Source organism: Heterocephalus glaber, unplaced genomic scaffold (genome assembly GCF_053883595.1).
Source record: "Heterocephalus glaber isolate CG9 unplaced genomic scaffold, H.glaber_assembly_v1.0 deba00001733, whole genome shotgun sequence".
Taxonomy (NCBI): Eukaryota; Metazoa; Chordata; class Mammalia; order Rodentia; family Bathyergidae; genus Heterocephalus; species Heterocephalus glaber.
In genome coordinates, this window is record NW_028258444.1 from 14,614,032 (window position 1) to 14,640,274 (window position 26,243).

Below are 26,243 nucleotides of genomic sequence, written 5' to 3' on the forward strand. Positions count from 1 at the left end.
TTTTTTTTTTTAGGGTAAGAGCTCAAGTGCTGAACATATGGGTCAGCGCTTTTAACTGTGGTCTTAACCGCAGTCTCAGCACTGATTGTAATCTGTGTGACTAATACATCTGTTGAACTGTGCTATACTAGTGGATGCTGATTGCAAAATAAAGCATTTTAAATAAAACAAAAAAATACATTAATTTTGCTAAGAAAGACCTCAGATTTCCCAGTAACCTTCCTTTTTTCTGATTACTAACTATACCAAGTTTATGAAACTGCCTTTTGCACTGGGCTAATTTTATTTTTGTCTGATTTTAGAATGCAGAAGACATTTCAGTACTGCCTGTAGCATCATATGTAGATCTTTAAGTGTATGTCTAGATGATGAACTCTTTAAGTACTTTGTGTTGCTTTCCTTGTTACTGCCTTATGAGAACCATCGCTGTGAACCTCGTTACAGAAAGTCTGAAACTGCAGAACCCAACGGGGGAGACTCTTGTGAAGTTATTCATATCATCGCCTTCATATTCCTGTAGCATCTTTTTTGTCCCAAGTGGATGTGACAAAGTATTTTTCTCCTCACTGGAAATGATAAAAGTTGAGGATAAAAAATGTTTTATAATGAATACAGTAAAAACCATATACTTGTATGAAAAATGTCCTCCCTTTTAGGTCAAAGCAGCTCTCTCAATTTTACTTATGGAATCCTAAACACAACCTGTGATTATAGTAAAGGTTCTGAACATATTCACTCTCCCCATTTCTTGTTGCTTAACTACTTCCACCTGATTTTCCGTGGCTCAGACTCTTGGCCACATGAACTGCAGTTTTTAATTTTCATACCTGAGGGCTGAGTGATAAATAGGGCCTAGTAATTTCCAGAAAAAAAAGTTGAGACACCTGGCTCACTAAGGATCCATGGAATCCAGAAGCCTCACTAGCTCCACATGGGGATAAGGAACTGGCTACTGCAATTGTTACTTCTTGGGGGTCCACAGCAGCAAAATAACACAGCCTCTATTCAACACAGTTTTTTATTTGGTGACACACAGATGTGTCTGACAGTCATTTTAAAAGTCACATCTAAAACTCTAGCTGCAAGGGAATCTGAGAAATGTAGTTTCTAACCTCCTTCAAGTTAGCAAAGTGCAGTAAAGACTGAGCACACTAATCTACCTCACAGACCTTTGTAAGCCCTGAGGTCTGAATAGTTTCACAGCCTGTTGAAACATCCCAGATCTTCAGCAGCAAACTCTCATAGTAACAAGAACACTCACATCTACCAGAGCATGTCTCTTGTCTTTACTCATTGCAGGATATAACAGCACCAAGAGTATACTGCTCTGAACCCCTTTTCTGTGTATGGGCATCTTCTTCATCTGATTCCTATTTTCTTTAGATCTAATAATAACATGATTGAGTGAAGCTGCTTTTTATTCCCAAGACCCAGACAACCCTCTCTCTTTTCTTATATGTTGATGTAAGAGTTTTAACTAATTGACTAGAGCTCCATGGTGTGTGATTTGCCAGAAAATAAGAGTGCAGCATTGCCCACTGGAGTTGTACTAGTTGTCTCATTGCAGAGAATGGGAGCAAAAGACACAGAACTGAAATCTCTATCTGTGATCATACACAGTCATCCCTTGTCCTGGGGCTGTCTGTGTGGGACTTGCATGTCGGTCCGCCCTGGCGTGGTCTAGGAATACAGTACTCCAGAACACTCAGAAACTCTACTAGGTTACCAGTGCCTTCCACAGACCCTGCCCCCACAGTCCTGGCCTGCAAGTGAAATGAGGAACCAAAGCTCCCACCCATTCTGGAACTCCCAGGAGTTTTGCCTTCGAGGCTGAGAATTTGCTTACAAAATCATGATATTTCTTGCTTACATTGCAGTCTTAGCACTTAGGAGAATTGACCCTGAAGTTCAGGGTTTAGTAAACATCAACCATTTTGTCCCTTATGTTCAGGGAGAAAGGGGAAGAATAACCACTATTCTTTCATACTAATAGCATTGATTAGAATTGCTTATGTTGCTTTTTTTGTGGGAAAAGCTCTTTATTTTCATGAATCATCTCTTTTTGATACAGTTGCTAGATAGATACCTAGAAAAATGACATGATTTTAAAGGTGAGGAAAATGGCGAGTAGATTAAGCAAATTATCTAAGGCTCTACAGACCAAAAGCAACAACCATAGAATAAAAGAGCCCTGTGAATAATTTGACTGGATCAGTGACAAAATGTGATGTATATTAATAAATCTGTAGCCAGTTTTGGGAAAGATGCAAAAATATTTATTTTGATTGATAGAATCAGACTATTTTGTTTGGAGCTATGAAAACTAGAAGTGACTTAGGAAATGTCAGTTCCGTCTCTTTGTTTCTACCTCATCTGACATGGGTATTGTCCTTTGTATAACAGGAATAAGATGCCACCAGTCTTTGAGCATAATTTTAATAGACTTATGAAATCAGTACTGGTTTGTTTCATTTATGTGTATAGGTATTGTATTAGTCTGTTTGCCATTCCTATAACAAAATACTTAAAGCTGGGTAATGGATATAGAAAAGAGATTTATTGAGCTCTGTTTTGGACATTCAGAAGCATGGTGCACCATCGGTCCAGCTCTGGTGAGGACTCTTTTGGCTATGTAACATGACAGATAGCATCATGACAGGAGTGTGTGTGAAAAAGATCCCCTAGCAAGACAGGAAGCCAGAAACTGGGGAGGGGCCTGTCTTGCTCTTTTATAACAACCTACTCCCTTGGGGACTAACTGGGGTCCCATGAGAACCACATAATCACTTCCAAGGCAGTGTCCCTGACCCCTTAACCACCTTCCACTTGACCCCACTTCTCAAGAGTTCCACCAGTTCCCAACATCACCGCACAGAGGGCCAACCTTTGAGTGCATGAATCCTGGAGGTCCACCCTCAGATCAGATCAAACCATAGCAGGTGCCAAAGTGCAACAGGATTTTAATGTTTTCCATCACAATTTCCTTTAAAATATAGTTAGGTTCAAAGAGTATATTTGTGAAACCTGTGAGGCACGATAGTGCATGTGGTGTTGCCTGCAGTTTGTCTACCCTGGACTCTGTCCAGCAGTCAAGATTCAAGAACTGGCTGTGACATCACCAATAAACTCAGATTCCCTATGGCATACTCTCCACCTCAGGTGAGCCAGGCTTTTGCTGGGTACAGGGTTAGCTAGGCCTTTTCCTGAGGGCCCAAGTGGACCAGTATAGCTGAGAGTGATGGAAAAATTGATGGTCTTATATAGAGGGGAGCAGTTGGCATCAGCTGGAACCTCTGAGTGGATGATTTCCCAAATACTGGGGGTCCTTGCCGTGTCTGGCATGGTTTCTTTCACTTTGTTCATTCACTGTGTGCCTACTGTGTGCTAGAACTCTAGATGTGAACAAACAAAATCAGTGCCCTCATGAAGGTGACATTCTTGAGGACATGATAGACAACCTAGAAGCAGATACAGGTAAGGATGCAGGCATGCTGCGTGTATTGTAGAGCAGAAGAGGGGTTGACATAGGGAACAAAGTATACTCTTTTTGAGAAAAACATACAGTATCACTGGAATGATCTCATAGTTATGGGGGGAAGAGTTGAGAACTTCAGGGATGGGGGAATATCCAATACTAGCAGTAGAGTTCTTGGATAAATTAAAGTAGGGGTCTTCTGTTTGATGGAAACAAATGGGTGTTTAGAGAGGAAATATGGGGTGTAGGGGGCTTTAGTAAATGGGTGGTATATGTTATACTTTTTCTGTATGCAGCCCTCAAGGGTTGCATACAAACACAACCTGGCCAGAATCTGCACTGCCCAGCAGGAGTCTGTTTGGGGAATATGTGCCACATGAGGCCAGCATGGTTCAGGTGGGTGGCAAGACTGTGTCACACCGTGGTCCCTTAAGGTTTTCCTCCCAGTGACAAAGGTTAGTTCCATCATTTCCCCATGGACAGGGACAGAGGCATAAATGCCTGGGAAACCCTTAGTTGTAGAGCCATAACTGTTCACTATATACAATTTGAGCCTGATTCCAACCTGCAGGTTATCTCGACTCTCACTTATTGTTATAGGAAAAATAGTAGGTGAAGCAAACACTGCTGGAAAGTGTGTGCTTTTAAACACTTCAGTTGTCCTCCCTCTTGGGGAGTGTTGGATTCATGCTCTGAAGAGCTGCACCCCAAGATTCCATCGTGCGTCTCAGGCTGCCTATGTGGGGGCTGCAGGCTTCATTCTAGCTTTCTTTACTATCTACTCTAGTGATTCCTCAATTCTGCTTATTAGAATTTAAAAGAAAAACAAAAACCTATACTCAACCCTCATTCCAGACCAGTTAAATCAGAATCTCAGAGTTGGTGCCTGGGCTCAGTATTTTTTAAAAACTCCCCAAGTGATGCTTAGGTGCAACCAGGGTGAGAACTAGCACTTCTCAGACCCCTCTTGTAGTGATCTCATCCACTCCAAGTTTTCCACCCCTGGCACAACAATGAAGACTCCTGGCTCAGCTCCGATCTTTACCCTTCATTCTGTGCTGAACATCTACTTACTAGACATCTCTCCTTAAGTAGCCCCCAGACCCCTGATCGTAACTGAGCCAGTCATCTTCCCGCTCAGACTTGTTCTTCTTACTGCATTTCTGAAGTAGAATTAAGGGCATTGCCCAAACCAGTAACCTGGCCAGCATCCTTGACCTCTTCCCACCCCTTCTGTCCTCCCCATGTCTTATCAGTCTCCCTGGTCACCCTTCCTCAGAGATGCTGCCTTATTAGGTGCCTGCCAGAAGGTCTCCCTGGCTCACTGTAGACTACGTCTAATGTCGCCTCCTCCTTGAGATTAAAACCCTAACTTTCAAGGCACGTTGGACCCTTTGTGATGTGTCCCTGAAGGTCTTCCGCATGGCTGCCCACTGCACTCATCCCACCTCATTCACACCCAGACTGTGTCCTGGAAACACACCCAGGCCTGGTGCTCTGGCCTCCTTGTCCTTTCATGTGCAGTTCCCTAGGGAAAAGTGGCCTTAATTCCACCTACCATCCATACCTGATCAGCTCAGAGTCACTTCATGGTTTGTCACAGTGGTCCCTCCCCTGGGGAGGCCTTCCCAAAACATCCGGAGAGATATTCCGGCTGTGTGCCCAGAGCCACCTGTGCTTAGCTTTGTCATGACCTTCTCAGTAGCCTACTGTACTTGCCACACTCATCTACCTGGGCACCCCCTAAAGTACAGACTGTGTCTTGTTTATTCTCAGCACACAGTAGACAACTGCAAAGTATTTGTGAGCAGATAAGTGCTAATTCCAGAATTTCTACAGAGAAAGGGCCTGAGGGTAGCAGTCTGATAGGAAGGGTCTAGGGAATTTACCCTGAGCCTGCATCTTCAATTAACATTTAATGTTTGCATTTGGTACTTTGAGTTGCAAATTCTGAGAAATGATTCCTAAAAATTATTTTTTCATACTTAGATTGAGAAAAATATCAGTTTTCTCTATAAAAAGAATATTACACTAATTGATTTGGAGAGTATGAAAACATTCCCTTCTCCTCCAGACTCTTAGGAAGGAAAAAAGGGAGGGAGCAAGACCGAGAGGATGTGGGGAAAAGTAATGGAATGGTGGACCGTGAGCTGCTTTTGAATGATGAATTCTTTGTGTTTTTAGTTGGCAAGAAAGTGCTGGTAGAAAGGCATTAGCGTTAGAGGCACTGACAAGCCTCCTGACCCTTCCACTGTTACCTTTCCCATAAACCACAGTCTGTGTCATACATTGTGTAAATTATCACTGTTTTCTTTTAAAAATAACTTTCAAAGTATCACTTATGAGTTAGGCTTTGTGTACCATATACAGCAGTATTATGGGTAACTGATGCGATACTGTTACTCAGCGTGGCTTTCTGGAACACCGTTCTTCCTTAAAGATCCACCTGCTCCTGTCCTCTCCCTCTGTTAGTTACGTTGTTTCTGGAGTTCTGGAAGCGGCGCCAGGCAGAACTTGAGTATGAGTGGGACACGGTTGAGTTACAGCAGGAAGAACAAGCCCGACCAGAGTACGAAGCCCAGTGTAATCACGTGGTGATCAATGAGATTACTCAGGTAAGAAAGGTGCTATTAGACGCAGTTACTCTGCAGTGGCCCTCAGCCTTGGCTGCGCATTAGAATTACCTGGGAAGCTTGAAAACTACTGGTGCTCAGATTCCATGACTACACGCTCTGAGGATAGTAGCCTGCGTGTGTTCTGGGCATAGACTTACTGCTTTGGTTTTTGGTTTTTGTAGCTTCTCTGGTGATTCTAACGCACAAGCCAAGGTGAAGAAACGTTGCTTATAACAGTAAATGCTGGAAATAGTATGGTCCCTTCTTTGGTAATAAAGGTAAAAATGTCCCCTCAAAAGTGCAGTGTGAGTTAGATGGATAAGGAAAAACGCATTGCTTTTTAACATCAATTCTCAATTTTCCACATGAACCCTCCTTACAGCCACTTACCCATTCTAAACTGCTGACCCTTTATCTTGCACTAAGCCTCAGTCACTGCTCCACATTCTAGTTGAGATGTGCACAGAATAGTGTGGCTGTTATCCTAAAGGGGGGGTGGGGGGTCGATGAAGAAGGAAACCATTTACTGTGGTCCGACAATGGTCAGGCACGGTGCTAGGCTTTTTGTATCACTGGAAAAGTAGATTTGCTGCTGCTGCTGCTACTACTGCTGCAAAAATAAAACTATAAAGCTATATATTCCAAAGCCTCCAAAAGGTGATTTTTGAACCCTCTGCATTATTGCTTCTTTCCATCCACACAGGACATTTAGAGCTGATTGTACTTGCAGTCATCAACGTAAGGACAGTGGTTTCCAAATAAGCATCACTCTTGGAAAGAAAATGCTTTCACCAAGAGCATCTGAGACTATCCCCAACTATAGATTTCATAAATTGAATCACAGATTTAGAGAAGGTTGGCACTAAAAGGCACTGGTGGGAGCGGTACAAACTCATTTTATAAATGGAAAAAAAATAAGGTTCAGTTATGAATAGAAGGTGACATTTATCTGTTACAGTGTAACAACCTTCCAGTAATTCCCATTATGAATGGTTACCATTGTTTACGAGAGAAGACAGAGTTAAAGCATTTGTTGTTGAAGGGTATATATTAAAAAATGAAAGCCAAAACTTAGATAAAATTAGATGTTCATTAAGTGTTTGGGGTACTGGGGGAAAAAAGCTTATAGTATCAGCAACATTGAAAAATACTAAAGAAAAAATAATTTGTTCATTTTTAAGACTGTCAATTTTATAGTTAAAATTGCCCACCAATAAGTGAGCTAAATTTTCATTGACATGTTGCTTGTTAAGAAATTGCAAGTGAAGATTCATTTTTCTATTTTTTGACCTTATTTCACTTTTTAATGCCTCCTCCGCTGATTTAGAGACACTTAAGTATGGTATGATGATGAAGTGTTAAGAATGAGACTGAAAAAAAAAAAGAATGAGACTAAATCCAAGTGTGAGCAAGCCACTGACTTTGGGTGATCTTGGACAGATTATTTAACTTCTCTGTGCCTCAGTTTCCTTATCTCTAAAACAGACTAATAGAGTTGCTTTCATGTTGTTGTGTTAAGGATTGAGTTTGTGTGCAAAGCCCACTTAGAATAATACATAGCACAGAGTAAATGCTGTGTAAGTATGTGCAACTATTATTATGCTGTAGCTACTCTTAAAGTCCAGGTAATCATAAGAAGCATTGATTTCCTCTCTTAAGAATCTAAATTTATTCTTATAAACTATAAATTGGAAACTGTATAATGCATGCATTAGACACCGAGTATTACAGGCATCCGTGAAACTGTTTTCTTGCCTGGGCTCTGTGCTGGCAGTATAGTTACTTCTAAAACCCAAGACGAGCCCAGGAATGTGGCTTTGATACTGAGACTCCTAAGCTTGGGTCACGGCAGATAGTTTATTATTCATGCTTGCATTTTCAAAAAACTTATTAAAATAAACACTGCACGTGTTGTGTTTGAAATTATAGGAAAAATATGCAGTTATGAGGAAGGAGACTGTGGTTACAAACTAATTTGTTTAATTAAATGAAGCCTAAGATTTGTTGGCAGATCAGGAGAAAAATAATTTTATCGGAGAAATCCCTTGATTAACTAAACTTTTTTTGTATATTAGGAAGAAGAGCGCATCCCCTTCACTGCCTGTGGAAAATGTATACGGATAACCCTCTGTGCCAGTGCTGTCCTCTTCTGGGTAAGAAACTGGCACAGCTCCTTTTTGAGTAGTTTAAAAATTTTTATTATGGAAAAACATTTTCAGTATATGATTTTAAATGCCAAGGAAATAAAAAGCCAAGCCTGGAACTATGTGGTCTCAGCCGTCTCCAGAAAGCTACTTGTCACTACCTGGAGTAACTCTTAAGGTTTCAAGCTACTGTATCTGTCTGCAGTGCTTCACCCAGTTCTTTGCATTTCCCTAGTTTAAATCAAGCCAGTGACGCAGGATTTTACAGTTTCTGGTAAAGAAACCAAATGGAAAGCATGAAGAATTTAAAAATTTTGCAGCACCAACAACCAAAATAAAACTTCTAGAAATAGCCTTTGCAAAAAAGATAAGTACTAAAAGTTTAAAATCCATAAAAATTACTTAAAGATATAAAAGAAAGCCTTAAATGATGTTATAGGCAAAGAAAATATTTCTAAACAACTTTAGATAAAACAACAATATCTCTAAAATGCTAGAATTTAAATTCGTTTTGGTTTGTTATTAACAAAATCATATTAGTAAGATAATTTAATGTTTTATTGAATCAAGAACCGCCAGATTAGAGGCCATATTAGAGAACAGGATATTGGAAATAGGCTCTGATATCAACAGTAATTTAGAGTAAGGGAGACAGTATATGTATAGGAGAGAGGTAGAAATTATTTGGTCAAGTTTGATGGCATACACCTATAATTCTAGCAGTTGGGAGGCTGAGGCAGGAGAATTGCAAATTCTAGGCAACCCTTGGATACACAGCAGGTACAAGGTCAGTCTGAACTACATACTGAAATCCTGTCTCTAAAAGCTAAAAAAAGAGAGATAGGAAATATTATTCCACAAATGGCAGTGAAATACTTGTTAGCAAGTGGGGGAAAAAGTAAAGATTAAAGAAAGCCGTACTTTGAATCACCACACTATATAATAAATTCCCAAAACATTTTTTAAAATGTTAAACCATAAATTTCTATAAATACTGTACTAATGAATCTCTAGCAATAGATGTTTCAGCAGAAAATGTTTAAATACTTCCATACACTGAATTTAAACAAAACACCAGAAAAGAATACTCGTTAACAGGTGGGATAAAAGTTTAGTACTTTTAGTACATAGATTCTAGACCACTTGTAGGCTAACACCAGAAATCACAGTACCAAAGGGGACAGAATATAAATGTGCATTTACAAAAGAAAAAATATAATGACTAATAAGCATGAGAAAATAGTCAAACCTCAATAGTGACCCAGTCCGGTACACGTTAAAATACAATACTCTTTCTCAACTTTCAGTCAGGGTCCATGTTTCTGAGCTAGGTCTTAGAGTCTTACTTCACCCCAGCCTTCCTAGAAAGCACTTAACAACATGTATTAAGAGTCTCAAAAATACTGATATGCTTTAATGCACACATATATTTCATCCAAAATGTCCCACTTCAGATCCACCACACAGCCTTGGGAAGGTGTGCTCATGAAAATATTTTATGACATGTAAAAATGCTATCCTTCATAATTAGTTTCAGAAAGGATCAAAATATGTATAGTGGTTTTAAATATGCAAATAATGCATAGTTCTGAAAGAATTATGCCTATGTATAAACAGAAGGAAATTTTTCAGATTTTTTTATATTATAATTAAGTCTTTCAATTGTGGTTGACAAAACTCAATCTCCAATCAGTTTAGACAACAAAAAATAATGGGAGGGTTTATTTATTGGTTCTCTGAGGTATGACTTCAGTTCAGGTTTGCTACTGCAGCTTAAATAACATTGAGTTCTGCGTTTCATTCTGTTCTCCTTTTGCCTCAGGTGTCTTCCCAGTGTGGTGGGTCAGAGTACTGCCTTATGGTAGCAAAATGGCTGCAGCATTCCAGATCTCACCTCATATCTAAGCAAAAAGAGGTCCTTTTTAGTGGCTCCCTTTATGTTAAAGGAAGCATCTTTTCTCCTGGGCACTAACAGATATCTCCTTACATCTCATTGGCTCTTACTGGTGAAGCCAGTAGGGTGAGAGACCTTAATTGTCTCAAACCAATCAAGATCTGCTGCTTGAGCACCATTGGGGTAATCCCTCCCCAACTTCAGAGCTGAAAATAGAGGTGGGGTTATCCCTCTACACACCACCAAAAATAGTACCTGAGTTCTCTTCTAGGATAAGGAACAGATCCAGTCCAGCAAAACCAACCAGCATCCATTACAGGGTACTTTGAAAACTCCTACAGTGAGCATATACTAAAATGATGACCCAAAAAGTAGTTAGAATCAGACTAATAAAAATCTTGAAGAATAAAAGCTTCCATGTCTCTGTAAAGAAATGTCAGATATATTCAGCATCCTGATAAGTTTAGAAATAAGTTTAGAAACTTAGGAAGTTTGTAAAAGCTCTGGAATGCATTAGAATTCATTCCATCAACCCCATGGGAGGCAGTAAGTACCGTGTAGGGTCGGCATGCCCTTGGGATCGTGGGGATCCCAGTCCTTTTACGACTAGTCGCTTAATCTTCAGCAAATTGCTAATTCTCTTAGGTTCTTTTTTCTCATCTATAAAAGAGGTATAATACTAGCATCTACCACAGGCCTGGATTCAACCAATATATATGTGCTGAAGTAAACAATAAGCATTTAAAGAATGCTATTATAGTCACTTAACAAATAAATACTGATGTAATTTTTAGAATTATATTTAAATGGCCTGCCTGTATGTGGTGTGCTAAGTGCGAGTTGATACATCATCTACTTTTTCTCAGCCTTAGCAATTTTTACATACATCTTAATTCATTTCACAAGTTAAGACATATCTGTGAAGGGAAGGAGAAAATGAGCAAGATCACAGGGGAAATATAATGCTTTCTCTACAAGCAGATTGCTTACAAAATAAGAAAAACGTCTTTTTAACACTGGTCACCGTATTCATAGCTATTTACATAGCGCTTGTCATGTGCCTGGACTTAAGTGTTTTTACCTGTAATTCATTGCATGTGCCACAGTTCTGTGAGTGGGTTGTTCTACAAATGAATGCCCATTGGCATAAATGGGTAGTTGAGGTCCTAGAGGTTAATTTGCTTAAGATCCTACAGCTTGTGGCAGAGTGAAGATTCCCATGCAAGAGTCTGGGCTCCAGGCCTGTCCTGGACTAATCGCTCCCTGTACTGCTCTCTGCTGGTGAAATGTGACCTCTGTTACTGTCAAGAGTGTGACATGATTTGCTCCGTCCTCTCTTGTGGCTGTCAACATGAGCAGTCAGACACACCGAATACATGGCTCTGGAGTATATCCAGGGAAGCGGATGTAACGAAAACAGTGTAAAGTTGCCTCTCCAGTAAAGTTCAGTATTATATATCAAGTAAGAAGATTCATGGGACCTTAATGTACACTAGTCAGTGCCCAGAGAAAAGCTGTGTATTGGGAAGTAGAATCCTATCAGTGGGCAAACTGTGTTTCAGATCCCCCACTGTGCAGTTAGAGCATAAGGATCAATGAAACGAATCTTGTGGAAATGCAGATAGGAATGGTTGCCACCATAAAATCTAAAGATCTGAGTGTGGAAAGCATAGGAAGCTTTCATCAGCAGAGACCTGCTGCTGCTACCAGCAGTTAGCATAGGGCACCTCTGACCAACTCCATGGCCAGCTTAGAATCTCCCCTGCTAGGTGATTAAGATAAAAGCTAGTACCTGCTAACTCTTGAACTGGTGACAGGTTTCCTGTTGGAAGGGATCATATCTCCTTAATGGGCATAAAACCACTAAATTCTAACCTAAATCATTCAATAATTGTAGAAGGCATGTTCTCATTGGTCCTACAAAAACGGACTCTTTTCCCATAATTCTGGTTTTACACTGTCTGAAGATACACTGGATTTTGTTTTGTTTTGTAGATATACTTTTTTTAAACACTTTACAGAAAAATTTACATAGAAAGCGTGGAGCTCCCATAACCCCCTTTACTCCCACACCCAATTGCCCCGTTACTAACATCTTATGTTAGTGAGTTCAGCCTCCTTTGACCTCCACCAGACCTTTCCCTGTCTCAGGTCCTGTTTCCCACCTCTTCCTGTGACATTTACATGAAATTTATATTGCTTTACATGTGTACCTTGTTCATTTCAGCATGGGACCAATTTTTAACAGTGAAAATCTGATTCATGGTTAGTTTCATGCCACTGTGCCTACTGTGCTTTCAGATCCTGTTGATCATCGCTTCAGTTATCGGGATCATTGTCTATAGGCTCTCGGTGTTCATTGTGTTTTCTACAACCCTTCCCAAAAACTTCAGTGGGACAGACCCCTTCCAGAAGTATCTGACTCCACAGATGGCCACATCCATCACCGCTTCCATCATTAGCTTCATCATTATCATGATTCTGAACACCATCTATGAAAAAGTGGCGATCATGATCACTAACTTTGGTAAGATCCAATCTTAGCTTAGCCCACTGTATATTCCTGAGGCATTTTCAGAACCTGATAAAAATAGAGACTGCCTTTTAGCTGTTTAAATTCCTATAGCTTACATTTTTTAGAGATTTTCGAGTGTGAACATATTTTATCTAGCTTGTATCGAAATGAATTATCTACAGCTTTGCATGAATAAGAGGAACAAAACAAAGACAATCATTATAATGTCCAGGCTCTGTGTAAACAGATCAGTACTGAAGAATATTTTCAATTACATTAGATCATGCACTCTACTGTTGAAGGCAAATAGTCTCTTTATTGCAAATAAGTGGAATAGGGCCATAGTTCCAGGGGCAGATATACTCCTCTATTGCAGAGAGGACAAGCAGTCACACTGCTCCGTGTCTTTCCTCATGCTGTTCATATTAATATAACTCTCATCCGCTCTGGCTTTTATAATAAATGTTTCTTCTCCTGGCGTGTATCCCAGGCAGCTGCTTAGTGACCGGAGTGAAGTGCCTCCCACACCCTGCACATATCTGGGTCACTGTCTGAGTGGACTTCAGTGGTCATCTTCCCACAGTCAGAACAATTCAGAGTCCAGACTAGGTGGACGGCCTGTTCTATCTTCCCCTATGGCTCTAGCAAGCTGCCCCTTTTCAGCAGACCCACCTTTGTGCAACTCGGGAAGATAAAAGATCATCATTTAGCAGGCAGTTCACAAATAATTTTCTGTCAGTTTAGAACTAAGACAGTTCATAGCCTAATACTTGAAAAATATATATATACATAATTTATTCCTATGCACTTACATCTGTATCTATATATCTATATGTAATATTTGTTTTTACTTGGGATGTATTCATGTGGAAAGAGAACTTATATAACAATATTTAAACTTGGAACTAACATAGTGGCTATATTAAGGAACTGAAAAGAGTTTAAGTGGAAACAGTGTTAATTGTTTTTTCAACATGTTAACTCATGTATAAGTGTCTGATTAAGATCTCAAAGCTTTTCACAAATTTAAAATCTTTTCTTCATTTTACTTACAGAACTCCCAAGGACCCAGACTGATTATGAGAACAGCCTAACCATGAAGATGTTCTTATTCCAGTTTGTCAACTACTACTCATCCTGCTTCTACATAGCATTTTTTAAGGGCAAATTTGTAGGCTATCCAGGAGACCCAGTATATTGGCTGGGGAAATACAGAAATGAAGAGGTGTGGAAATAGAATTGCATTCTCCTGACAGTTTAAGCTGCTTCATGTTTTCTCTCAGTTGCCTAATGTTTCTTCATTGTATATTCTTTAGATATTTTTAGCCTAGACAGAATATAAAAAATAAAGTTAGTAACTGTGTTTCTTGTTACATCCATCTAAAACCTAAGTGAGTTTTTCTTTTTCACATTGTAGTGTGACCCAGGTGGCTGCCTCCTTGAACTGACGACTCAGTTGACAATAATCATGGGAGGAAAAGCAATCTGGAATAACATACAAGAAGTATTACTTCCGTGAGTATTAAATAGTGTACTCTTGAGTAACAAGGACAAGGGACACGTCAGCCCACCCGTCCATGTTTTTTAACCTTAGTAGCCACAGAGCTGTGTGTCCACCTCTAAGTGGATTAGAATCTATTATAATTAAAGGTCTTCAGACAAGCTAGTCTATCCAATGGTTGAAGCATATCCAGCATATCCAGTATTAAATAATTATGTAAAACCTTCCTTATATTTAATGAAAATCCCTACCTGCTCTAGTTTGTGCTGCTTAAGCTGTAATTGGCACCAGCTAATCACAGGCTTTTGAGGGCGGGCTCGTTACAGCTGTGAACTACGTATTTCCACAGCTTCTCACTGTCCTCCATCCTCCGCTTTATACTAGAGTTTTAAGAAGGTGATAGTGATTTGTTGAATTCTTTGTATGTGCCAGTCACTGCATTAAGCGATACATAGTTTATATACAGTGTAATATTTAGTTTAATCTTCCTCCCCTTTGAAATTATGATCTTTGACTTAAGTTCACACTGGCAATAAGAGACGACTGGCAGTTCAGCACCAAGATCCCACAACTCCAAGCCCATGTGAATTCTGCAGTGGAAGTTCTGGGGTAGAGAGGTAGCTCAGTGGTAGAGCACTTCACAGGTTGCCCATGGCCCTGGTCTCAATACCCAGCACCACCAAAACAATTTTTTAATAAAAGGGTTTTTTTGGGGAGGAACCCTAAGGCATAAGAATACATACATAATGTTTTAAGACGTAATTGTCTAAAATAATAACCCCAAAAGTTTTGACTGTCTTTTTCTTTAAAAATGAGAATAGGAGCCCAACATAATGGCACATGCCTGCTATCCCAGCACTCTGGGAGGCTATGGCAGAAGGATCACAAGTTTGAGCCCAGACTGGATAACTTAGACTCTGTCTCAAAAAGAGGTGGGGGCTGGGGATGTTGCTCAATGGTATAGCACCCTGTGTGCAATCCCCAATAACCCCACCAAAAGAAATAGGATATAGTAATACCTCAGACATTAGCTAAAATCTACTGTTCTTTCAAATTTTCACTTAAATCCCATCCCATATCAAAGTGGAAAATCTAGTGCCATCTATATTTCCTATGGATTTCAGGAATCTTACTGGTTTTCTGTTGATGCTGTAACAAGTTACCATAAAATTGATGGGTTAAAACAACACAATGTAGTATTTTATGGCCCAGGAAGTCAGAAATCTGACACTGGCCTCACTGGACCAACATCAAGGTGTTTGGGGGCAAAGTCCCTTTCAGGAGGCTCTCAGGTGAATCTCTACTTCTTCCAGCTTCTAGAGAGGTGGGTGCACATCCCTTGCACATCCCTTGGCTTGTCACCTCTGTTCTCCATCTCAAAGCCAGTAGTGTCTGATCCTTCTGTAGCTCTGCTTCCCTCTTCCTCTTTAATGACCCTCTTAATTATGTTGGACCCACGCTGATTGTCTAGGATGATCTCCCTGTGTTAAGTCAACCAGTGAGCAACCTTAATTCCCCTTTGCCCTGTAACACACCACCTATTTTTTTCCAAGGCAATTTCTGGCTCTGAGTTTCTGCTGTCTCGGAACTTGATTGCCCTTCTGTCTTTCCTCTTACATCTGTACCCTTCTCTATTCCATGCCAGCCTAAATGCAGATACGTAGTGCCCTGCTCACTAGTGTCCTCCAGAACCCCCCAAGCCTGTAACCCTCCCCCCACAGCATAGTTTGCTACTGTTTGGGCCATGAAGGCAGAAACTCAAACAAGTTACGTTTTGAAATGAAAAAAAATCCCACCCCAGTATGCAACTGGGGTGTTTTATCTTCCACTTGTCACCCTTCTTTCTCCAGCCTCCTGCCATCCTGTCCTGTCTCCCCCATCATATACAGTTCCTCTTTCTCCTCCTTCCGCTTGCCTTTCCTCTTCATCACCCCCATCACCAGGTTTCTCTCCATTGTATAAATACATAAAATAGAAGAAAATTCTTAACTCAGTCTCAGATTATTAAAAAGCATTTTCTGAACTAGGCAGATGAATTACTGAGTGCTAAAATTTGATAACTAATTGTTGGCAATGAGCTGTTTTTTCAGTTTGAAAAATTAGAGACAAGGGTATATTTCTTAAAGTAGGGTTGAGAAATTAAGGACAAATTATAGCATCCATGACCTATTTATATTTTCATTTCAGGTAAGCTCATTGTTAAAAAATACAGTGACCTGAACTTTGCCTTTAGATATTTTTACTCTTGGCCTAAAGTATTTCTGCTGGATGTTTTAAATTATTCCCTTAGCTTGAAAACTGAGAATGGTCAGTGTTAGTCAAACTTACGTGCCTTGGGTGGGCTGCTGTTGCTTTGTGTAGGTTCCTGTTTCCTTCTTTTTATTTCATACAAAATCCTATACAATGATACAGCAGTTACCCTTGCCGCCCAGAGCTTCACCCATCGCAGAAATAAACAGGAAGGGAGAGAGCAGCCTGAAAGTCAGTAGCTGTTTTCCTGTTGATATGTCAAAAGAAACATGGTAAAGTATATTTCGCCAGAACTCTACCTTCTCCATCCTTTGAGGTGCTTTGGGCTCATATCTCCGACTGGGATTCTTGGCACCAGGGAAGCAACGTGTCCAGCACTCTGGTCCAGGTTCCCTCTGGCATTTCTCCCGAACCTGGACTGATCCTGGGTGTAAAGCAGGCCCTGGGAACAGACTGTTGATCAAACAAGTGCCACATATGCTTCAAATACAGAATAGCAGCAAATTACAGAACTGTTTGTTAGACCCAGAGAACAAACTTCGAACCCTTTGGGCTTCCCAGCTCCACTTCGCATTTTAATGTTTGAGGCATTCTTGGGAATTTGCTTTATACTGTACTTGACAAGGGGTTAATATAATTCCCGTGTTAAGCAAATTGCTCTGGAGAAACTTTCATAATAAGGAAAAATAATTAAGCTTCCAAAATGCCTATGGTGTTAGTATCCTTTGGTGTGTAGATGGTAGATAGCTAGAATTTTCTTCATTATCTCTTCTGTATTTTCCACAATGAATATGCACTGATATAATTAGAGAAATGAGCCGTTCTAGAAGATATCCTTTCTCAGTATATGATGTGGAAAGAGAATGAGCCAGAGATACACAGAGAGTCCTAGATCTGGTTCTCTCACTATCCACTTCAAGAAGAGTAAACTCAGGCATGAAATAGATTCAGATAGTGAGAAGTGCTTACATTTCAAAATTAGTGGGAATACTGCAGAATGTTCTACACAAGTGGAGACTATCTTTAGTATGTAGAAAAAGAAAAAATATGGCAAAGGCCAAGAGAATATAAGGGTTAAGTATTTTCCACTATACATAATAAGTATTTAGTAAAGCTCAACTTGTTATATTGTGGTTATATTAATATGCATGGTTATATTAATAGGCACTGAAAATTCCTAAGGAATTCTAATCTTAGCCAACAGAAAAGACACCTGAGTATTTTTTTAAAGCCCTATAGGTGGTTCTCAGCTGCAGTCAAGATTGAGATTTCACTCTAGAATTAAAGCCCAGTAGAAAAACCGAAAGACCCTGGGCAGTAATGGATGTATTTCTATATAGATGAGTGATTCAGCTCTGGAAATCGGATTAAGAGGCTCAGAGTCTGTAGCTCTGCAAACAAAGCTCATCAAAAAGACCTCTAACATGAGCTGACTTGGGGAGGCAGAATAGCAGGAAAGGGAAGCAGCAGGACAGAGGTTTCGTCCCAAAACCAAGCTGATGGACAGAAGGGTACCTGCTTCTCTGGAGGCATGGACAGGATTCAGAAGGGGCTGAGACCGGAAGTGGGGAGACAGAGCAAAAAATAAACCAACAGAAACCCCAGTAATCTCAGGTGTGGAGATGTGAAGAGGGGTGGACATGTGTGATCCTCGGTGTAACCTGTGTCACAAGGCCCTGGGATGGCAGTAAGGCAGCAGGTTCTAGGACATTCCTCAGGTCTTTTGATTGAAGTATAGCAAGCTGCACTATTAACAAGCATCGTGTGTCTTTCTTGGAAAATCCCAAGTGAGAACCATTGCTCCAGGTAGCCTGTTATCCCCAAGATCCCCAAGTCAAGACTCCCAATAAGGTACGCCTTATTTTCAGTCAGCTTCATCAGGTGTGGCCTGTATTAGTCAACCGGAAACCTCATACAGAGGGTACAGGTGTGTTTGGAAATGTGCTACACCTTTTTAACAATTTTGAATTAATCTTGACAGCAGCCCTGGGCAGTGAACAGTGTGTCATTCTATTGTCTTTTAACTTTGCCAAAGCAGAATAGCTAGTAAGCAATATAGTATGGATTGAGATTCAGATTCACGGAATTTGAGTCCAATCCTTACCCTTTCCCCAGGCTCCTGATGCTTCCCTAGTGAGAAAGAAGCGGGAAGACTGAGGGCAGGAGCTCATTCTATAGGAAAACCTGTGTAGTCGGCAGAGAAAGAGCACCAAGATGGGTAGCAGTGAGAAGCCCAGTACATGAAGCATCATAAACCCTAACCTGGGCTGGCTGGGTGGAGACCGAGCAACGTGTACACGGGGAGAGGCTGGGGTCCCATGTGCTTTTCTCACAGCAGGTGCCTTCACAGCCCTCTGATGGCTTCTCATTGTCACATTTCGAAATCTACACCAATGGGTAATCAGCTGAAGCTTAGCCAGATGTTGTAGGTGTACTTGAAGTTGTTTATTGTTGTGCTTCTTCTGTGAACTCTACCTGTAAACAACACACTGGCTGTTGCTTGAGGGGACACTGGTTTTTTATCCTGGAGAGGTAAAGACACATTACTGACATTACTGCCAACTCAGATTTCTTTTCAGAGAAAATTGCCAAAAAAGTGGAAGAAGCATTTATTAGAGCCACAAGGCTTTCAGAGAGGAAAAACATGACATCTAAGAAAATAGACTGCTCAGGCCGGGGATTTAGTTCGGTGGTTTTGCCACCTGCTGCGCAAGCACAAGGACCCAAGTTCGATCCCTGGTACCAAAAAAAAAAGAAAAAAGAAAATAGACTGCTCCACGGAGGCAGGGTCCAGTAGTGCACAGGGCTCTCACTATCCTCGATGAGTGTTTCACTTCTCCAGTCTTTAGTTGTTCAACTCAGTACCTCTGTTTATCTAATATCACATGTTGACACTGTTCTGCTCAGCGCCCTCCACTGGCTCCTCACTTCCTTCAGAGTTAAAAGCACCCATACCTTAATAGTGGCCAGCAGACTTGTTTCCCAGGAGCCTCTGCACTCTCAAAGGTGGGGGCTCCCTCTTGCCTCAGGGTCTTTGTAGTTAGTGTTCCCTCTGCCTGGAAGCTCTCCGTCCACTGCTTAGCTCCTCGCCTCCTCCTCATGTCACTCAGTGAGTGTTCCATTCTTCCCTATGCAGTAGTGCAAACTGACCTTGCCCTGCTTTATTATTCTGCACAGCACTTCACACCAGTTCACATATTATGGCTTTATTTTGCTTATTTTTATTGATGATTTTTATATTGGAAAGACCATTTTGATGATAAAGAGGAAGTGTGAAAAACTAAAATTAATCAAAGGAAGGAAAATCTCAAACAGTAAGCTGTCCACATCCAAAGAAAAAATAGTACCAGCTGCAATTTTGATAAACCCAGGTGTATAATTGTACTTTTCAAAACATGGAGGGGTAGGGAGGCAGCAATTTAACATGCAAATAAGACATTAACTTCTTGGGAAGATTATGTACTCAGCTTTGAGAGAGCAACAAAATGACCTTTGTCTGATAACATTCTAATTTATAATTTGATGTTTTTGGCAGCTGGGTCATGAATCTAATTGGACGGTTTCGCAGAGTTTCCGGATCAGAGAACATAAGCCCACGCTGGGAACAGGATTACCATCTGCAGCCCATGGGCAAACTGGGATTATTTTATGAGTATCTTGAAATGAGTAAGTTGTTAAGTGAAGTTTTAAGTGATGTGAAATGTTGGAGCGGGTTCTAGAGTCCAGAACCGTCTTATTACAGAGCCAGATAATTATTTAGTGTATTGCAATGAAGAGGAGTATGTTTTTCTCCACTAGATAAAATTATACAATTAGGCTTTCAAATAAGGAGGCTGTGTGTGTCTTTGTCAGTATTTATGTTGTTTGAAGCTAAATATTTATTACTGAGCAATGAAATGGAATAGTCATCAAAGTACTTCTTCACCATTAGTTCTGAAAACATTCTGACCGTGTTGTCTGAGGATGGACTTAGCAACTATCATTAGATATGATTCAGCTCGGGCTGGTATCATAGGGCACTTAATCTTCCAGCTGCCTAGAAAGGGGGTCGGTGAGGGCTAAAGAAAGACAGTAGAGACTTGTGGACGTAGTACATGGGGGGCTGGAAGGTCAGTGACTCAGAGTGGGCAAAGACAAAGACACTCCAAGCTAGCTACTGTTTATTAGGTGCACACAACGTGTGACTAGGGGGGCTGAGGGGTGACCAGTAATCCTATGTTAATGAGGATTTTGGGTTAATGAGGGTCTTACGTTGATGAGGACGGTAAGGAGAGCATTCTTACAGTGGTAGGTGGGATGAGATAGCAGACTTAATAATTTATCCTTCCCCCAGGTGAAACCTTTCTCTTTCTTTATTACTACTCAGTTCTTGAAGAACCAGGATATCTATAGCTGATGTACTCTTGCATCACAGTATCAGGGGACCATTGAGGCCTCAGCTGTGACCAGAGGCAAAATGGAGTTGTTTCTGTATGCCATAGCTGGCTGACAGGACAAGGTGACATTGGGCCTTAGAGAGCTACTGTCATACTTTATGAAATTATTTTTCCCCAAAAATTACGTAGAATGGCTCTTGACAGGCTGGTGCTCATGCAGGCACAGCTGTTGGCACATGGCCTCTGCACTGACAGCTAAGAAAGCCCACAAGAGCATGCTGCTCACTCAGGGAGGCTCACAGGTCCCCAGACCCCTCTTGCCTTGGACAGCGTATGTGTCTCTTTTGCCCACTGGCTTCCACCTGGTTCCTTAAATGGCCTTGTGAACGGGAAACCATTCTGTTGGTCTGGAATTCAGATTTAGCACACAGGTCACCTTGGTGCTGAATATCTTTGTGTGTTTGTGTGTTTGTGTATTTGTGTGGGCTCTGTTTCCCTTCAGTTTAACCTAATTTTGAGCTCTCTGGTGCTTTTTAAATGGATCTCAAAATAGATTTCCATAGAGAACACCATCTTTTCTATTATGCATGACACGCTTGTATGTAATAGTTAACAATTTACATGTATTGTACCTGTGCCCTTTCAGCTAACCAATGCATTGAACTAGTTTTTTGGGGTTTTTTTTAAGCATAAGAATAGAAAAAGAGGCACAAAATTTTGGTTGACTGGCCTTGGATTTATGCATAGGGATTTTTATGTTTGCAAGGACACTCTTTGTGGTTCCTATTTACAAGTCTGCAGATTGAGGTGGATTTTATTAAATAACATTCTATATATAAGATAATTGCTTTTCAAAGTATACATTATGCACAGAAACACATCTGCTTTCTTTGGTGAGAAAAAGGTTCATTTTGTGGCTTCTTCAGTCAACAATACTCTGCAGCAGCCTGAGGTCTGATTTGAATTTCATTTCTGCTTGTGTTTCGTGATCAGGATTTATTAAGGGTGTAGCTGCAATAAATAATGTAGAAACTATGTTTATTTTATTTATTTTCGAAAGGACTGCAAGACAATTGCCTATTCCAAAATGAGTCACCATTGTAAATATTTCTTTTTGGAGCCTTTATCAGCATTAATAACAACATCCTGGTACAAAGTAGCACTTGTTATTTTAGCCTCCCCAAAAAACACTTGGGAAAAAGTTATCTTTCTGTAGTTGATAAGTCAAATAAATGATGTTGAAAGGAAAAGTTTTATAGTCATGCTTTTGGGGGATATTGACAAGGGTTTATGGAATCATAGGCTTATTAAAATAGTAGTGAACTAAATTTGGCCTCATCCTACCCTATCAGAAAAGGTAGAATAACAACTGATATGGACAGATTTCTAGATAAACTAAATTGTTTTCCAGTTATCCAGTGAATACCTAATGACTTCCTGAGAATCAGTCTGTGATTGGATATTCAGCAGCAGTGTGAAATCTGGCTCTTGTCCTTGACACTAGAAGATAGAATTTCAAATGCCTTTTGAACTATTTTTGTTCCTCAGAATAAGTATTTAGTGCCTCTGGGAGCTGTCTCCTACCACACGGTTTCCTTCCTCCCATCTCTCCATGCTCACTCACTAACAACACCCTCAGCTCCCATGCTGATTAGGACTTCTACTCCTTGAGGGAAGCATCTTCCTGCAGATAACCCTGGAGCTCTCCATCCCTGTGTAGGCCTGGCACCAGCCACCAGCACTTTTCCTTTTTTCCCACTTGACCAGTTCTTCCTGGGCCTCAACAGAACCCTCAGCTTTTCACATCGCTTGATGGCTCCTTTCTTATAGGCCTGAGCTGCCCTTGCTACCATAATCATGTGTGAGCCTCTCTCCTGCTGGCGCGCCTGTTGGAGGTAGCTACCAAGTCCTCTGGATCTCTTAGTCCTCAGCTGGTCCTCAAGAATATTTAAGTGACTCAGAGCATCTGTACAACCTTTAGTTGATCTTACATGCACATGGCCCCATCAGATCCCCACCAAATGCTGTGTGACCTATGATTTTCTTTGAGTAAAAGTTTTATTAGTGAATTTCACACTGTGCTTTAAATTATTGGAGTAACCCTGGGGCATTAGCCAAAATCACCTCCCAGAGTATTAGTCCAGATTATGAGAACTTAGTCATAAAATGGAAGAGGAATACAGTGTGTTGGTGTTAAAATCTAAAAGCCATAGACACTCTTGTTCCACAAGTACTATATGGCACAGTCCCAGTGCGTTGAGAACTTGCTGACATCCTCCCCTGGCAGGTGCCATAAATGAAGTGCACTGAAGTGATGAAGTAGCTCTCAGTTGTCTGTGGTACAGCCCCTTACACCTGTGCCATGTTCACTCAATCTATCGCCGAGCTGTTTTTTAAAAATCTTGGAAACGTGACCGTCACGTATCATTGGCAGTTCGACATCTCCTTGCAGCCACCCCTTCTTTTCATCCCTTCTACATCTCACCTCAGCCCTCTCCCCTTGACTCAGGCCTGCTTTCTTCCCTTCCCTCATCTCTGCTCTGCCTGTCTAAAGCCTACATTGAGCCTCCTCACCTCTGTGGTATGAGCTTTCCCAAATAACAGCAGGTAACCAGGGAGGATTTGCAGGCCTCTTATCCCTTCATTCTGTAAATATTTATTGAGCACTGTATCAATTGCTAGGGAAACCAAGATAAGACTTGGTCAGTGCTCTAACAGAGCTCAGCACTCCTGGCTTGTTAAGAATGCAAATCTGGTTTTCCTCAATCAGGTGACCTTTGAAGTGGATTTTGAAGGATGAGAGGAAGTTAGCTATCTCACATGGTGAATGGAATGGTCATTTTGTGCAGAGAGGCAAACACATTTTAAAGTGCAAATGCACAAAACTGTGATCGCTTCTGAGAATATTGAGTACATAAAGTATGGCTGAAGCAAAGGATCTATAGGTGTAAGTAATAGATCACAAGGGCTGTATCATGATAGGCTTTGTGCTTAGCTGGGGCCTTGTACTTTATTCTTAAATTTGCATCTGTTGGGGGCCGGGGATTTAGCTCAGTGGTTCCACTGCCTGCTTTGCAAGCGCAAGGTCCTGAGTTTTGATGCCTGGTACCAAAAAAAAAAATTGCATCTGTTGGAATATTGGTAAATGAGTACTGTATAGTGTTTATGTTGAGGAAGATCAAGTTACTCTGGCAGCAGATGGAAGGTAATATTTTGGGTGGGGTCCACATTGGGTGAGAGGAAGATAATCCAGGCAGGTGAAGCAGGTAACCCAGACAACGAGTGATAAGCATCTAAATAGAGGCCAGGAGCAGAGGACTAGAATTGAGGGGAGGCAGATTTGATAAGCACTAAAAGGGTGACTCTGTCAGATAAGGAGGGAGACTTGAATATGTGGGGTGGAAGCAGGGAGAAGAGCTTCTGTTGAGGAGATGCTTCCGTGCTGAGTATTTTGGGTATGATTTGTGTACAGGACATCAGAAAGTATCTCTGAGGAGCCATGGGTGAGGCCATTTGGACAGATCAGGCAGGAGTTTCAAAAGAGTTTGGCAGAAAATTGATGCTGAGCCCCTGGAAAAAGGGGACATTAAAAGAGTAAATAGGAGAAGTGGGGCCCACAAAGAAAAGAAAGAGCAAAACAGGTGGAGGACCAAGCCCAGCACAGTGGTATAAACGCACAGAAGGCTTGGAAGGTGTTAATATTTGCTGAAGAGGGATTTGAAAGTAACAAAAGGGAGAATAATGAAAAACGGGGGAAATATTAGAGCTAAAGGCCCTGTTTAATTGCTAGAGCTGAAGGGAAAAGTAGGAAAAGTACTGTGCCAATGTAGTAGTTTTTGGGACATTCAACTTAGAACTTGACTTAGCTTTTTAACATTATTAAGTAAAACAAAAATGAAGAAAAAACGTGTTCCATAGAGGGGAGTATTTGGTCACGTTGGAAGTTACTTAGTGATCAAATAAACAGAACTGAAACGTGAGTGGGCTCTGGAACATGCAGTTGCCTACAGGGTTAGCAAGAGAGAGTCAGTGCAGCAGGCTTCAGTAGGATGTGGATTCTATGGAGGGAGTGAGTGGTGGAGACTTCCTTCAAGAAACTTGACAGCTGAGCCGGGGATTTAGCTCATTGGTTCCCCCGCCTGCCTTGCAAGTGCAAGGTCCCGAGTTTGATTCCCCGTACTAAAAAAAAAAAAAAGAAACTTGACAGTGAAGTGAAAAGGGAAATCTTAGCATTATAGAATCCTGACAAAAGTTTCGGGCAAGGGATATTTTTGTCAATTGGTGTTTTTTGCCTTGCTCAAATGATCGGTTTTTAGTTGTTCTTGGCTTCAGAAGATAAAGTTCTTACTTAAATCTCAGAACAAACTATACCACGTTGGGGTTTTTTTCTGGTGCTTTTAAATATAAAATTTTTAATCCATCTGGAATTTATTTTATTTTATTTATTTATTTTTGGTACCGGGGATTGAACTCAGGACCTTGTGCTTGCCAGGCAGGTGCCGGCACCACTGAGCTAAATCTCCAGCCCCATCTGGAATTTATTTTAAGGTACAAAATGATGACCCTGTACCTATTTTTCCAATGATTTAGCTAGTTCTTTAAGTACTTGGAACCCACCAATTATGATATACTTAAATCTCATGAGTATTTTTATCTCTGCTTTAAGCCATTTTGTTTAATTCATACTATCTATCCATGCACTAGTTCTGCAATTTTAATTATGTAGTTAATAAACTTGCTATCTCCTAGAGATGATCTCATTTTATTATTGCTTTCCAAAATGTCAATATCATTAGTGGACTCATTCCTCTTCTTGATTTACCTGTCCAGTTGTTTATACACTTTAGCATCACCTTTCAGCTCTAAAAATTTTTTGAATGAACTGTATTTGTATTAGAATTCTAAATTATTCTATGGAGAAAAATGTGATAAGTTCCCAAATTTGAGTGCGGAGTCAAGAGTGGGGCACATCCTTCCATTCATCATTGTTTTTTTCTTAAGTCAGTTATCCTAACAGTCTTAACATGTTTTGTTAATTCATGTCAAAGTAGTCTGCTTTCATTATCATTATAAATGGGATCTTTCCTCATTTGGGTTTATCATATTTATATTCCTGATTTCTGGCCTCTCGAACTCAGAAGGTCTGGCAGCATTGCCCCTCCCTCCCCAGCAGGATGCCCTTGCTCTTTAGCCGCTGACTCTGACCCACTCCCTACCTTTCTCTTCCTACCTGGGCCCCCAGGGTGATGGGTTTGAGACTTGGGAGACTCAGACACAGGCTATCACTAGTTGTTGCTCTTGCTGCTGACTCTGTGGCCTGACCACTGCTGGTCTTTGGTTGTCTGACCCTTCTGAATATGACCACTCCTGCCTGGCCTGTGCAGCTTACCAGATCCTTCCAGCCCTGTCTTCTTCTGTAACAATACTTACCCTCTCAGACCAGAAGCAAATGCTAGTTCCTCCTACCTAGTGA

At 40.8% G+C, this 26,243-nt stretch overlaps 1 protein-coding gene and 1 long non-coding RNA gene across 3 annotated transcripts in view; one reads left to right on the forward strand and one right to left on the reverse strand.

Moving 5' to 3' along the window:
- The window catches only part of Ano6 (anoctamin 6), a 181,697-nt gene that overhangs the window by 139,180 nt on the left and 16,274 nt on the right, over window positions 1–26,243 (forward strand). For both annotated transcript variants that reach the window (XM_004863154.4, XM_087199956.1), the window contains exons 11-16: window positions 5,948–6,090; window positions 8,166–8,243; window positions 12,430–12,655; window positions 13,699–13,868; window positions 14,061–14,158; window positions 19,930–20,060. In XM_004863154.4, the coding sequence (XP_004863211.1) occupies window positions 5,948–6,090; window positions 8,166–8,243; window positions 12,430–12,655; window positions 13,699–13,868; window positions 14,061–14,158; window positions 19,930–20,060 (846 nt within the window). The remainder of the gene's footprint in view (window positions 1–5,947; window positions 6,091–8,165; window positions 8,244–12,429; window positions 12,656–13,698; window positions 13,869–14,060; window positions 14,159–19,929; window positions 20,061–26,243) is intronic.
- Window positions 3,842–26,243, reverse strand: part of LOC110345530 (uncharacterized) — a 275,962-nt gene continuing 253,560 nt past the window's right edge. The window contains exons 6-8 of the long non-coding RNA XR_015446901.1: window positions 18,657–18,869; window positions 16,694–16,836; window positions 3,842–13,970 (exon numbers count right to left, since the gene is read on the reverse strand). This is a non-coding gene — a long non-coding RNA (uncharacterized LOC110345530). The remainder of the gene's footprint in view (window positions 13,971–16,693; window positions 16,837–18,656; window positions 18,870–26,243) is intronic.